This window comes from Furipterus horrens, unplaced genomic scaffold (genome assembly GCF_987537825.1).
Source record: "Furipterus horrens unplaced genomic scaffold, mFurHor1.1.pri manual_scaffold_13, whole genome shotgun sequence".
Taxonomy (NCBI): domain Eukaryota; kingdom Metazoa; phylum Chordata; class Mammalia; order Chiroptera; family Furipteridae; genus Furipterus; species Furipterus horrens.
The window spans coordinates 147,025-159,279 of NW_028327183.1; the positions used below are offsets into that span (position 1 = coordinate 147,025).

At 59.4% G+C, this 12,255-nt stretch overlaps 1 protein-coding gene across 1 annotated transcript; it reads right to left on the reverse strand.

The window, feature by feature from the left end:
* Nucleotides 1-5,052: 5,052 nt before the first annotated feature.
* Nucleotides 5,053-12,048, reverse strand: TUBB3 (tubulin beta 3 class III). The gene is made up of 4 exons (XM_090261397.1): nt 11,927-12,048; nt 7,745-7,853; nt 7,171-7,281; nt 5,053-6,417 (listed from the first exon to the last, which is right to left on the reverse strand). The coding sequence occupies exons 1-4, from the start codon at nt 11,981-11,983 to the stop codon at nt 5,342-5,344; spliced, it is 1,353 nt and encodes a 450-aa protein (XP_090117523.1). The 5' UTR covers nt 11,984-12,048; the 3' UTR covers nt 5,053-5,341.
* Between the last annotated feature and the right edge of the window lie 207 nt (nt 12,049-12,255).

Genomic DNA, 12,255 nt, shown 5'->3' on the forward strand with positions numbered 1-12,255 from the left:
TATCCGGCCGCCGTCCGCTGCTGCCGCCTGCGGCCGGGAGGCTCATGGCACGCGGCCCGGGGCTGTGCGCCCGGCCTCGCCGCGTCCCGCTCCGGGAAACGGGCGGCACGTTATCTCGTCTGCCCCGGACGGCATGGCCAGGCAGGGGGTGCTGCATTTCCCGGATTTTCCGGAACTTCGAAGACCCTGGTTTAAATCGAACCCATACCCCAGTGGTCGGGGAGGAAGAGGGCATCCCAGGCAAGCGGCCCCCTCCGCTCTCATGCCCACCTGCCGCCCCGTGTGGCGCTCCCAGCTACCCACCGACCCCGTTTTACCCGGGGGGAAACTGAGGCCCAGTGAGGTCAGGGAGCTGCTCCGTGCATCGTGTGGGGGAGGGGTGGAGAAGCGGGTGTCTGACAGTCTGTTCTACGTGCTCCCCTCCCGCTGGACCCTCATCACGACCGTGTACGCTCTCACTGCCCTTGGCGCGCCACCCTCACCCCCAGCACCACCCCGCACAGAAACAGGGGTGCAGGCAAGGGTTTCGTTTGCGTTCCTCTCTGCCTCAGGGCCTAGAACAGGGAGCAGGGCTGAGGGATGGAAGGGCTCGAGCAAGGCACCCTGAGGAAGGAGCCCCCGCCCGGCGGGCGGCCCCCTGCACAGAGGGGCGTTGGCGCCGGGTGTGGCGCGCCCTGGGCCTCGGCCGGAGCCGCAGCGGGGCGCCGAGGAGACAGGGACAAGGTCTCAGCGCTCGGTTAGCAAAGCTGCAAAGGGATAAGAGACCCGAGGAGCGCTGAGAAGGAGATGCCCAGGGTGACGAGGTAGGAAGCAGGTTGTGGGGAGCAGGGCCCCGTGCTGGCGCTGAGACCCGGGCTGGGAAGGGAAGAACCGCAGGAGAGCCGGGGAAAGGGAGCCAGAAGGGGAACCCCAAGCGCCAAGGCCCTGGGGCGCTGCAGGAGCGCGGTGCTGGGGGACAGGACACCGGCGGTGCGGCTGCAGTTCCGCAGAAGGGAAGTGAGAGGAGGCCGGCGTGTCTGTAAACACGGGGCTTTGATCTGTGGGGAGACAGGAGCCATTGAAAGTTTCTTTTTCCTTAACAGCTTTACTGAAGTATGTGGGCATTCAACAAACTGCCCACGGTCAAGCGCCCAATCGCAAAGCTCTGACATGTGCTGACACCTGAGAAACTGTGAGCACAGTTAAGACAGAAAACCTAGCCACCATCCTCAAACGTTTCCTGTGACCTTCTGAAGTCCCCTGACTGGCCCCACTTCTAGCCCCAGGCAACCGTTGATGAGCTTTCTGTCACCACTTTGCATTTTCTAGAATTTTATAGAGGTGGATGTCCCCTTATTTTTATGTCCTCTTATGTTGACTGCCTTCTTTTAAAAAATTAATTAAATTATTTTTAGAAAGAGGGGAAGGCTGAGAGAGAGGGAGAGAAACATGAATGTGAGAGAGAATCATCGATTGGTTGCCTCTTGCACGTGGCCCGACAGGAACTGAACCCACAACCTAGGCATGTGCCCTGACCGGGAATCAAACCCGTGATGCTCCAACCAACTGAGCCACACTGGCCAGGGCTGACTGGCTTTTTCACCCAGCAAAATTATTCTGAGGCGCACATGCTGGAGCAGGTGTCGGCAGTTTATTCCTTCGTGTGGAGAACAGAGCTGGTTTATTCATTTAGCACTGATGGGCATCTGGGCTGTTTCCAGCATCTACCTCAGTGTGCTGGGGCAGAGCGTGAGTTCAAATCCTGATGCTTCTGAATGTGCGCCCACGGGAGCACGGCCTCCTCAGCTGAACACGTGCACAGACCACGCACGGTGAGCCTGTCAAACAGCTTTTGTAAATCAGCATGAAGGGTGGTCTTTAACAAACTTCCAAAGACTTGGTGACTAACAAACAACAGGAATGTAGTTCTCACAGTTTGGAGGCTGGAAATATGAGATCAGGGTCCCAGTGTGGTCAGGGACATCTTCTCCCTGTGTCCTCACATGGTGGATGGGCAGGGAGCTCCCTGGGGTCTCTTTTATAAGGTGCTAACTCCATTCATGCGGGCTCCATCCATAGGCCCACCTCCTAATAGCATCACATTGAGTGTTAGGATCTCAACTTAAGAATTGGGGGGGGGGGGACAAACATTCAGTCTCAAGCTGGTACAATGTTGAGAAACCCTGTTTTTGAAAGTGACAGACTGTGAGGCGCATCCTTTGCAACATGCTGGTGGCAGTCGGTGTCTGGCTCCTGCCTGGATTCTCTCAGTCATGTGGTCACTTGACCAGAGAAGGTGTAAGCCTCAGGTAGGGGGTTTCCACACCAACCTCTGCATCTACTTTAAGTCCATAGGTCCCCAGGGAATGGGATCCTGGGCAGCTTCCAAGTCCAGGTCTGAAGTGGACACCTTTACATCCAGCCCACTGTGACTCCACTTCTTTTCAGTCTGCCTGACCCCAGCATTCCCCCGACTTCAACTTCTGTTTTGGGAGGACCCCACAACCACTCTTCTCACTCTGCAGTGACCGCTGGTCTCCAAAGGCTGAGGGTTGCCAGGACCTGCTGTATGTGAGCTCTCATTTGTTATGATTTAAGCCGGGAGTTCTCAAAGAAGTGTAAACCTCTTTCATTTCAAATGAATTTATTTATATGGAACCCCACCTCCTAATATACAAGTAGAGACTTGTTCTTTGCGGCTGGCAAAGATACCCAGAGAGGGGAAGTGGCCCGGCCACAAATCATGGCCCTGCACCCTCAGCTGGGCGCCCTGGGGCTTTTTCTCCTGCCTGCATGTTTCAGTTCCGTTACCTGTAACTATCTGTGTGACAGGTCATGGTGGTGGTGGAGTGAAGCATTTGGGACTGCCTGTCCCAGTGGCACTGCTGTGGTAGGATTATCAGAGTTAACAACTCAGGAACAATTATTAGTATTAACATGCCCCAAGTGCAGCATTGTTCACTGTTGACACAGTTTCACGGGGCACCCTGTAATTGCTCTGGTGGTACCCCCGTGGGGAGTGAGGACATCTCCTACCCCCCAAGTCCCCCCCTGCACACAGCCAGGAAGAGGGTGCAGGGAGGGTTGAGGCTGCAGTGTGCCCAGGGAAGGACACCTTGGCCCTTTACACAGACCGAATGGACAAGTGGGCATGGGCAAAGCAGCCAATGAGGTGGCTGACCCAAACCACATCCAATAGGGTCAACCACACTGGATAGTGCCGGGTGTTCTAGGAGGTTCTGTGAGTCAGAGCAGCCACTGGGCTGGCTCCTCCCACCCCTCCGGTCCTCGAGTCCCCAGGAGCTCACTCCCCTCCCTGATAACAACAGATACATAGAAGAGCTGCCACAGCTCTCCCAGGGACACGTGCTGCTCTAGCCGCTTTCCACGTGTGCTCCTGCTTCTGCAGCTGCACACGACCACTCAGAAGCTCAGTGGCATAAAGCGGATGCTCTGGGTGGTCGTGGATCAGGCCTGTCTCTGCTCCCGAGTCTGCGATGTGGGGGCGAGGGGAGAGTTCAATGGCTCCTCGTGAGGAACAGCAGCTCTGACGTCAGGGGGCTGAAGTGCCAGGTTCCTGCTCCCTCCCTCCCTCCTACACCCCCAGCAGTGGAGTCTGCACAGTGCACCCTGCTGGGGTCCACGGTGGGCCTGGGGAAGAGAGGATGGAGCCATTGGCCTCAAAGCCAGCTCCCCAAGGCAGGGTGGCTGAAGGAGGCCGGACTTGTGTGAGTGACGAGAGCACAGATGAAGTTCTTGTGGGCACAGGTGCATGGGAGGAAAGGGGGGTGTGGGGCCATTTAAAGCAAAGTGGGGGAGGCCACAGCTGTGGGCGGAACACCAGGCGCTGCTGCCTGCCGGCTGGCTGGCACACACCCTCCCTCTGTGCCCCTGTTGCTTTGCTGTGAACATGGATAATAATAATAATGTAAATGTTAAATGAGAAGGGGGTGCAGTGAATTGGGGGACTGTGGCCCAGCATGAGCACCTGTGGATGTTAGGAGCTGGGAGGACCTCTGCCGACAGGCATCTCAACTCTTTTTGGGCCACAGAACCCTTTGGGAATCTGAGCGGTAGACATCAGCCTTGCAAAGCTCCCTGAATGTTAAGGGGAACTCTGCTACTGCCCAGCCACCTTCACCTTATGGTGGTGAGAACCCAGCACAGGGCTCAAGTCCCCTCCTGCCGTGAGGCCTCCGCACCTTGTTGCTCAGCTGCTGGGGTGCAGGGTGCGCAGCAGCTGGGAGCTGCTCACGGCCTCCTGGCAGAGCAGGTGTCCAAAGGCAGCCGCTCCAAGAATGAGTTCCTTTGTGGCTCAGGGCAGCTTGCAACTTGGCCCTTCTGGGGCTCAGTTCCCTTGTCTAGTCAGGGCCCTGTGTCCCCGTGGTCCCCTTCTTCCACACACATACCACGTAGAAAAGCCACTTTTCTGTCAAGGGGAGCTAGGTTTGATGACACCATCAGCTGAGTGACAGGGATCTGGGCCCAGCCCAGCTCTGTACACACTCACCATGGGCCTTGCTGGGCTTCCACGTCTTTCCCTGTAGAAGGAAGTGGGTGGCTGAGGTAGCACCTTTCAGGTGCCCACCCGGGAACACCAGGCGCCCTGTGGCCGCAGGAAATGACCATCAGGGGGCAGAGGAGCCAACATTGCTCTCTGCCTGCCAGTGCCTGAGGGCTGTGGCAACAGCTCCCTGACAATGTCAGCCCTTCCACACACACTTGCAGGGGGTGTGCGAGGTCCTCCCTCCCTCCCTCTAGCTCAGGTCTTGGGTTTCCTGCCTCTAACACCCAGCACACAGGTACGCCCAAGGAAAGCTCCGAAATGTGAGCCACGCTGTGTACAGCTAGGGAAGGGGAGCCTGTCTGGGGTTCTCCAGTGACACTTCATCCAGGAGCCCCTCGAGGGCTGTGCCTTGACACAGCTGCAGGCCCCAAGTAGGCCTGTCTCAGCCGCCAGCCCAGGAGACAGTAGCCTCCTGCCCAGCCACCACCTGGGCTCCGTCTGCCCCTCCTCACCCCTCTGGGCCCAACTTTCCAGAACAAAAAGAAATTTCCAGCATCAGGAAGGGGTATCTGACAGCAATAAATTTATTAAGTATCCCCCCCCCCATATGAACACAAACCAGTAAAAAATAAATAAAATAAAACTTCAGGCCTAGAGCTGAAAAAGCAGACAAATGAGTGACACAAATGGGAAGGACCTATGTGGGAAGACAGCTGAGTGTCGTGAATACCGAAGGACCGACACTTGGGAGCTCTAGGGTGGCGTGGCAGGAGCTGGTGGGGCACGGCTGGGTGCCATCAGGGGCTGCATGGCTCCGGGACAGACCTCTCGGCCATGGCCTGGCCCCCCAGCACTTCACTTGGGGCCCTGGGCCTCGGATTCCTCCTCATCGTCTTCATACATCTCTCCCTCCTCCTCGGCCGTGGCGTCCTGGTACTGCTGGTACTCAGACACCAGGTCGTTCATGTTGCTCTCGGCCTCGGTGAACTCCATCTCGTCCATGCCCTCGCCCGTGTACCAGTGCAGGAAGGCCTTGCGCCGGAACATGGCCGTGAACTGCTCCGAGATGCGCTTGAACAGCTCCTGGATGGCCGTGCTGTTGCCGATGAAGGTGGAGGACATCTTCAGCCCCCGGGGCGGGATGTCACAGACGGCCACCTTCACGTTGTTGGGGATCCACTCCACGAAGTAGCTGCTGTTCTTGCTCTGGATGGCCAGCATCTGTTCATCCACCTCCTTCATGGACATGCGACCGCGGAAGACAGTGGCCACAGTCAGATAGCGGCCATGCCGGGGGTCGCAGGCAGCCATCATGTTCTTGGCGTCGAACATCTGCTGGGTGAGCTCAGGCACCGTCAGGGCCCGGTACTGCTGGCTGCCGCGGGCGGTGAGGGGGGCGAAGCCGGGCATGAAGAAGTGCAGGCGGGGGAAGGGCACCATGTTCACGGCCAGCTTGCGCAGGTCTGCGTTCAGCTGGCCCGGGAAGCGGAGGGAGGTGGTGACGCCGCTCATGGTGGCCGACACCAGGTGGTTGAGGTCCCCGTAGGTGGGCGTGGCCAGCTTGAGTGTGCGGAAGCAGATGTCGTAAAGCGCCTCGTTGTCGATGCAGTAGGTCTCATCCGTGTTCTCCACCAGCTGGTGGATGGACAGCGTGGCGTTGTAGGGCTCCACCACCGTGTCCGACACCTTGGGCGAGGGCACCACGCTGAAGGTGTTCATGATGCGGTCGGGGTACTCCTCGCGCACCTTGCTGATGAGCAGCGTGCCCATCCCGGACCCGGTGCCGCCGCCCAGCGAGTGCGTCAGCTGGAAGCCCTGCAGGCAGTCGCAGTTCTCACACTCCTTGCGCACCACGTCCAGGACCGAGTCCACCAGCTCGGCGCCCTCCGTGTAGTGGCCCTTCGCCCAGTTGTTGCCGGCCCCGCTCTGACCTGTGTGGGGGTCAGGAGGGAGCACAGACTGGGTCAGGCCCCCTGCGCCTCAGCACCCCGACTCAGAGAGCAGCTGTGGGAGCACTGTGCCTGCTTCTGCCCACAAGGCAGGGGGCCCGTACCTTCCCGCCACGTGGCTTTCCACGCCAGCCATGCTGTGTGTTGGGGTCCCTGCTGCCCAGCACCACGGGAGGGGCTCTGGTCAGAAATCGAGGAACCGGAGACGCAGCTCCTACTTTGCCTTGCTCGCGAGTCCTGAGTGAGTGGCTCGGCCCTCCCCTCCCCCCACCTCATGTGGGCCAGCCATGCTGGGATCACCCGCTACAACCCCAGAGTACCTCGCAGCTCGGGGTCTGGACGTGTGTTGGCGCCCGTCAGTTGGGCTGCTGAGCTTCAAAAAGCAGAAGTGGGGGAAGTCCTGCCACCACCATCCTGGGCACAAGGGTCACCTGAGCTCTGGGGTCACAGTGACACTGTGCTTGTGAATGCCAGTCCTCTGGAGGCCCACCAGCCACCCACTCTCTAACAAGCCTGTGGGCTCAGCGCTCCATTTTACACATAGTTCCCCTTGCAATACTCAGTGGTGTCTGCTCCCTGCACAGAGTCCTTCCTCTGAGTCCCCACTGTCCACTGCAGAAGGGATGGGGGGAGGTCAGACCTGCCCTGTGAGGTCATGGCCCTTCTGTTCCTGTTGATCTGGGTTTGCCTGGGACAGGGTCTGCTCTCTCTGCGGGACAGACAGGGGAAACTCACCGAAGATGAAGTTGTCAGGCCTGAAGAGGTGCCCAAAGGCCCCAGACCGGACGCTGTCCATGGTGCCCGGCTCCAAGTCCACCAGGATGGCCCGAGGTACATATTTATGAGCTGGGGGGAGAGGAGGGGGACTCACGTGTGTCCTAGAGACTCTGGGACTTCCCCTGCCCTCAAAATCCTGCCCCAGCCTCCCAGCCTTGTGCTCTGACCCCAAGAACTTAAGACTCTGGGTGGGGAGGCTGGACCCACGTGAGCCAGGACCAGACCCTGTGTCCACACAGGTACGTTAGTAGTTCTCCAGTTCAACATGGACATCATTCTCCCCCAGATGCTAAATAGCCCCTGCCCGAGCTCTCCAGGTGACCCCTGCTCTGGGCCTGCCCATGGGACTCTGAGGGGACCTTCAGGACCCAGCCCAGGCCTGTCTGTCCCCTGTCTCGTGGTTAAGAACATGTTTGAATCTCACTGCAGTGAGACTCTTAGGTTATACCTGCTGGCCCCCCAGGAGCAGGGCAGGTTTCCAGGCCCAGCTCAGCTGCCCCCCCAGCCCCCCGGGAAGGGTCGGGGTGCTCACAGGAGGCCTCGTTGTAGTAGACGCTGATGCGCTCTAGCTGAAGGTCCGAGTCGCCCACGTAGTTGCCGCTGGGGTCTATGCCGTGTTCGTCGCTGATGACCTCCCAGAACTGCAGGGGGCACAGAGGGTCAGCAGGTGGGTGTGGCCCCCACCGGGCCCTTTCCTCGTGTGGCTGCAAAGCCCTGGGCGTAAACTTGGGGCTTGGACCCAAAGCCTACATTAGCCCCAAGAGAGACTCTGGGAAGGTCCCCAAGCTCTGGGATCTGTCATAGAATTGTCATAAATACCACATTTGCCATCTGCACATTCATGGTTACTGGAGCCCCCGGGGCAGCTCAAGGCTCAGCTGACCAGACCAGCTGAGCACTTGCTGCCCAGTTAGTAACAAACACACTCTTGGGTGGTTCTCACTGCTTCCCTTTCAGACAAGGAGACTGAGGCACAGGACATCCCGGGACAGGGTCCAGCAGCGTCCAGAACATTGGCAGCCTTAGCCATGGGAACTACAGGGCCCCTGAGGCGGGACTGACCCTCCTGGGGTCACCCCGCCTGTCCCTGCCAGGCTGGCACATGCCTGGCTACACAGAGCTCTGCCCTCCACCCAGATCCATGCAGGTAGGGGGTCAAAGGTCAGATGATGTGGCTTTCAGAAGATGAAAGGTATGAAGGGTATGAAGTCTCAGGGAAAATGGGCCCCTACAGCAAAGTCATGTGCCTAGTTAAAAAGTCAATTACCAAACAGGCTTCCGGAACTTATCTGTGTGCAGCTGGGAAGGGCATGTGGTCCTGGGTTGGGGGAAGAGACCCTTTTTCCCAGCATGCCCTTTGGTTCTTTTGGAATTCTTCGTCATGTGCACATGTTAACTTCACACACAAAAAAAGATTAAAGATAAAATTGTTTCAAAACCTGGAAACTATGAGCAGCATCATTATGATAAAATGCACAGCAGTGTCTTGGCCCTTCACCAGAGAGACTGTTACCAGAGGTCAGAGCTTACCTCCCAGGGACATGGGGTGGGACCCCCACCCTCCCATGCCTTTGTGCATTTGTATCACTGATAAGTTCTCTTCTTTGTCCATTGTGTGGGTTAATTTTGTAATAAGAAAAAAATTAACACAGAAATTTCACTGAGACATCCAGAGACTGATCAGAACTTCCTACCCCTTCTTGGCTCCCTGCACTCTCCTTTACCCAGAGGCTGAGACAGGGGCCTCGGTCCCCACCCCTAGGACACCCCACACCTCTGGATTCAGGGACACCCACACCCTCTGGAGAGAAGGGTGATCTCAGGAGGGAAGTGTGGGTCCAGGAGAGAGTCATTCAGTCGCTGGGCCACTGATACATCTGTGGGAAGCATTGTCTCCCAGGAGGTGATGGGGCAGAGTGGGTGCAGGTCCCAGTACTGGCCAGAGTGGGACAGTCCTCCCACCGCTTCCTCACCTGTGGGGCAGACAGGACAACAGCCCCACACCAAGCAGTTAGCACAAGGTCTGACACTTAACAGTGTTCAGAAAATGTTGGCTTTGTTGCTTAAATTGGTGAAGTCATATGCACGGATGACTTAAATAAAAATAAAACATAGTTTTAAAATGTCCGTATGCTTTGGAAGGCTGTGGCACAGTAAAAGGCCACCGCTGGTAGTAGACCTGCAAGAGACACCCTTGAGGGAAAAGGCACATTCAGCAGTGACAGCGGAAGAAGGGGCCCCTCAGGACAGACACTGTATCTCCCCAGGAAGACATAGGTGCTGCAGCGGTGACAGCTGTCTGGCCAGAGGGGCACCCGCCATGGGCATAGCCTTGCCTGAAACATTTCCATTATTAAAGGGGGAATATGCTGATAACTACTTTTGTAGTTAAAACTAAGAATGATTGTAATTTAAAATATTAATTAGATATTATTAGTAAACTAGATTATGTAAGTTAATAAAGAATAAAAAACAATTTTGTAAATTAAGTAAGAAATAATTATGGTCGTGACTACAGATGAGAAAACTGTCAGCCAGGATCCAGACCCCCCTTTTCCACCGGGTGTTTGTGGGCCCGCGGCGCTGTCCGCGGTGCTGATCCTTTGCCGTCGCGCTGGGGTGGGCACAGGATGCCACGGCAAGTAGGGTCCAGCGCACCCCAGAGAGATGACTGGCACCCTCGTGGCCTTAAGTCCCCCTAAAACCTCATGCCTTCCACCCCCACAGCGAGAGCCAACATGACCTACCAAGGAGGAGCTGAGAGGGCGGCTATGCTGGGTGTCAGGGCCCCTCCCCGCCGCGGCCCCGCCCTGTGGCCTAGAGGAGGGGCCCAGACAAAGGCTCCAGAAGGGCCCTGCTTCCCTAGGGAGTGGGGCGGGGGGGGGGGGGCGGGGTGTCGGGTACCCGTGCATCCCGAAGTACCCAGGGCCAAACCCCGTCTCACTGCACCCTGGTGAGGAGATTCGAGCAAAGTGGCTGACCCAGTGCCCAAGGCGGTGGCGGCCAGTGTCCTGAGTCGTTAATGCCGTCCTACCACCTCTCGGGAGAGGCGTTTCCTCCCCTAGTCCCGGATCGCCCTGACTTGCCCCCGCTCCCCCAACCCCAGAGCCGGCAGCGGATCCGCGCAGCGCCCACCCCGTCCTTCAGCTGCTGCCGGTGTTGGGCCAGCGGGCGCGGGGGCTCTGGCACGCTCTCCGAGTCCAGGCCACAGCAAAGGCGGCGGCTGGGAAAAGAAGAAATAATTCCTCCCCAAAGCCACCTCTCTCCTGTTTGGAGTGTTTACAAGGATCAGATATTAATCTTTAAAATGAACATAAATTAAGAAAACCAACACAAAAGGAATAAAAAGTAATGAGCAAACGCAAGGGTCAGAGGACTGAGAAGCAGGGGACCCTTTGCCAGAAACAAGGCTGTGTCGGCTGTGGAAGGAGGGGCATAAACGGACCACCACCCCCCAGGCCCAGGCGGGACTCGAGGCTGCCTCCCCCCCACGACCCTCGACCCTCTGAGGAGCAGATGTCCAGGGCAGGCCGGGCCATCCAACCACATACATGAGCCCTGGCCCCTCCCACCTGGCCAGGGCAGCTGTCGGCGGGCGCCCCAGGAGGCCTGATTTGATTTGAGGCCGTGGCCCCCCCGCCCCCCAGCCTCGGGCAGGCACAGCTGTCTCCTCCGTGATTGGGAGTCTCCCGCTACCGCCTCGGTGACCCCGTCCGAGGGCCTCCACCCTAAGCCCAAGTTGCAATTTACACGTTCGCCAAGTGGCTGCCCGGCCCCGGCGTAATTAGCTTTTTGTTCTCGCTGTTTCCATGGCAACAGCCTCCAGAGGAAGCCTTTCTTCCGCCCCTTCTCCTCCAGGACATGTCTCCTACCCGCGCCCCCTTTGGGTTCAGCTGGACGCCGTCTCTGCGCCGGGTCCCTGGCCGAGGTCCTGACAAAGCCACACTCGCGCCGCACAGGGTCCCCAGAAGCCGGCGGGCCGCACCCACGTGCCAGGGCCCCGCCCGGGGCACTGGCAGGCGCTGAGCCGCTGTGTGACCTTGGGCAAGGGACAGCCTCCGGACTTAGGGACAGGGTGCTCTCCTCCTGGGTACTGGCCACGTCTTCCTCCTGCCTCCACCCCGACGTCTGAGAGGTGGGCTAACAATGGCCGTGAGGAGCTGCCCGGGCCGGCTTTGTTCCCACACCCAACCCCCAGACTCGGAGAGGGGCTTGCCCGGGTGGGGCTGCGCTGGCGCAGCGGGGAGGGGTGGCCGTCCTGAACCAAGGTCACCTGCCCCCACAAAGGAACAGGGTGGGGCCCCGCAGCCGGCAGTTGCCACAGCGAGGTGAGGGGCAGCGCGCTGGGAGGACCTTCCGTACCCGTAGGCAGGGGAGGCCGCAGGGGAGGCCGCAGGGGAGGCCGCGGGAATCACTAGGACTTTGAGGGGGCGCCCCACCCATCCCGCTCAGGCTGAGATGCGACCCCGTGAGGGCCACGCCCAGCACGCCGGTGGCCGGCGGAGGAGGCAGCGTGGCCGAAGACGGCACTGCGCTCGGCGAGGCCCTGGAGCGCGCGGGGGCAGAGAGGCGGCCGGGGCGGTGGGGCGGGCCCATCGCTTTGTTCTTGGATCTCAGGGGCGACTGCGGCTTGGGGTGCACGGCGCGCGCGCTTCCCTTCCCCAGGTGCAGCTCAGGCGGGGACGCGGCAGGCGCACGGAGCGCAGGCCCTCACCTTGGCGCCGATCTGGTTGCCGCACTGGCCGGCCTGGATGTGCACGATCTCCCTCATTCTCGGTGCGGTGGCGGCGGCTGCGGGAGGCGCGGATGGGCCGGGCGGGCTGCGAGGGTCCGCCGCCCCGTCGCCCGCTCTTATAGGCCGGGCCCCGCCCGCCGCGCCCTCCTGGCGTCACCGCGCGGCCAATGGGGCGCAGCCTCGCGATGCGGCACGGCCCTGCCGCAGCAGCCCCGCGCCAACCCGCTCCGCCGCCGCAGGGTCTGCGGGCCGCTCCCCCGAAAGGAGGGAGGACAATAGAAGCCCCCTCGGCCCTCGGACGCCGCCCC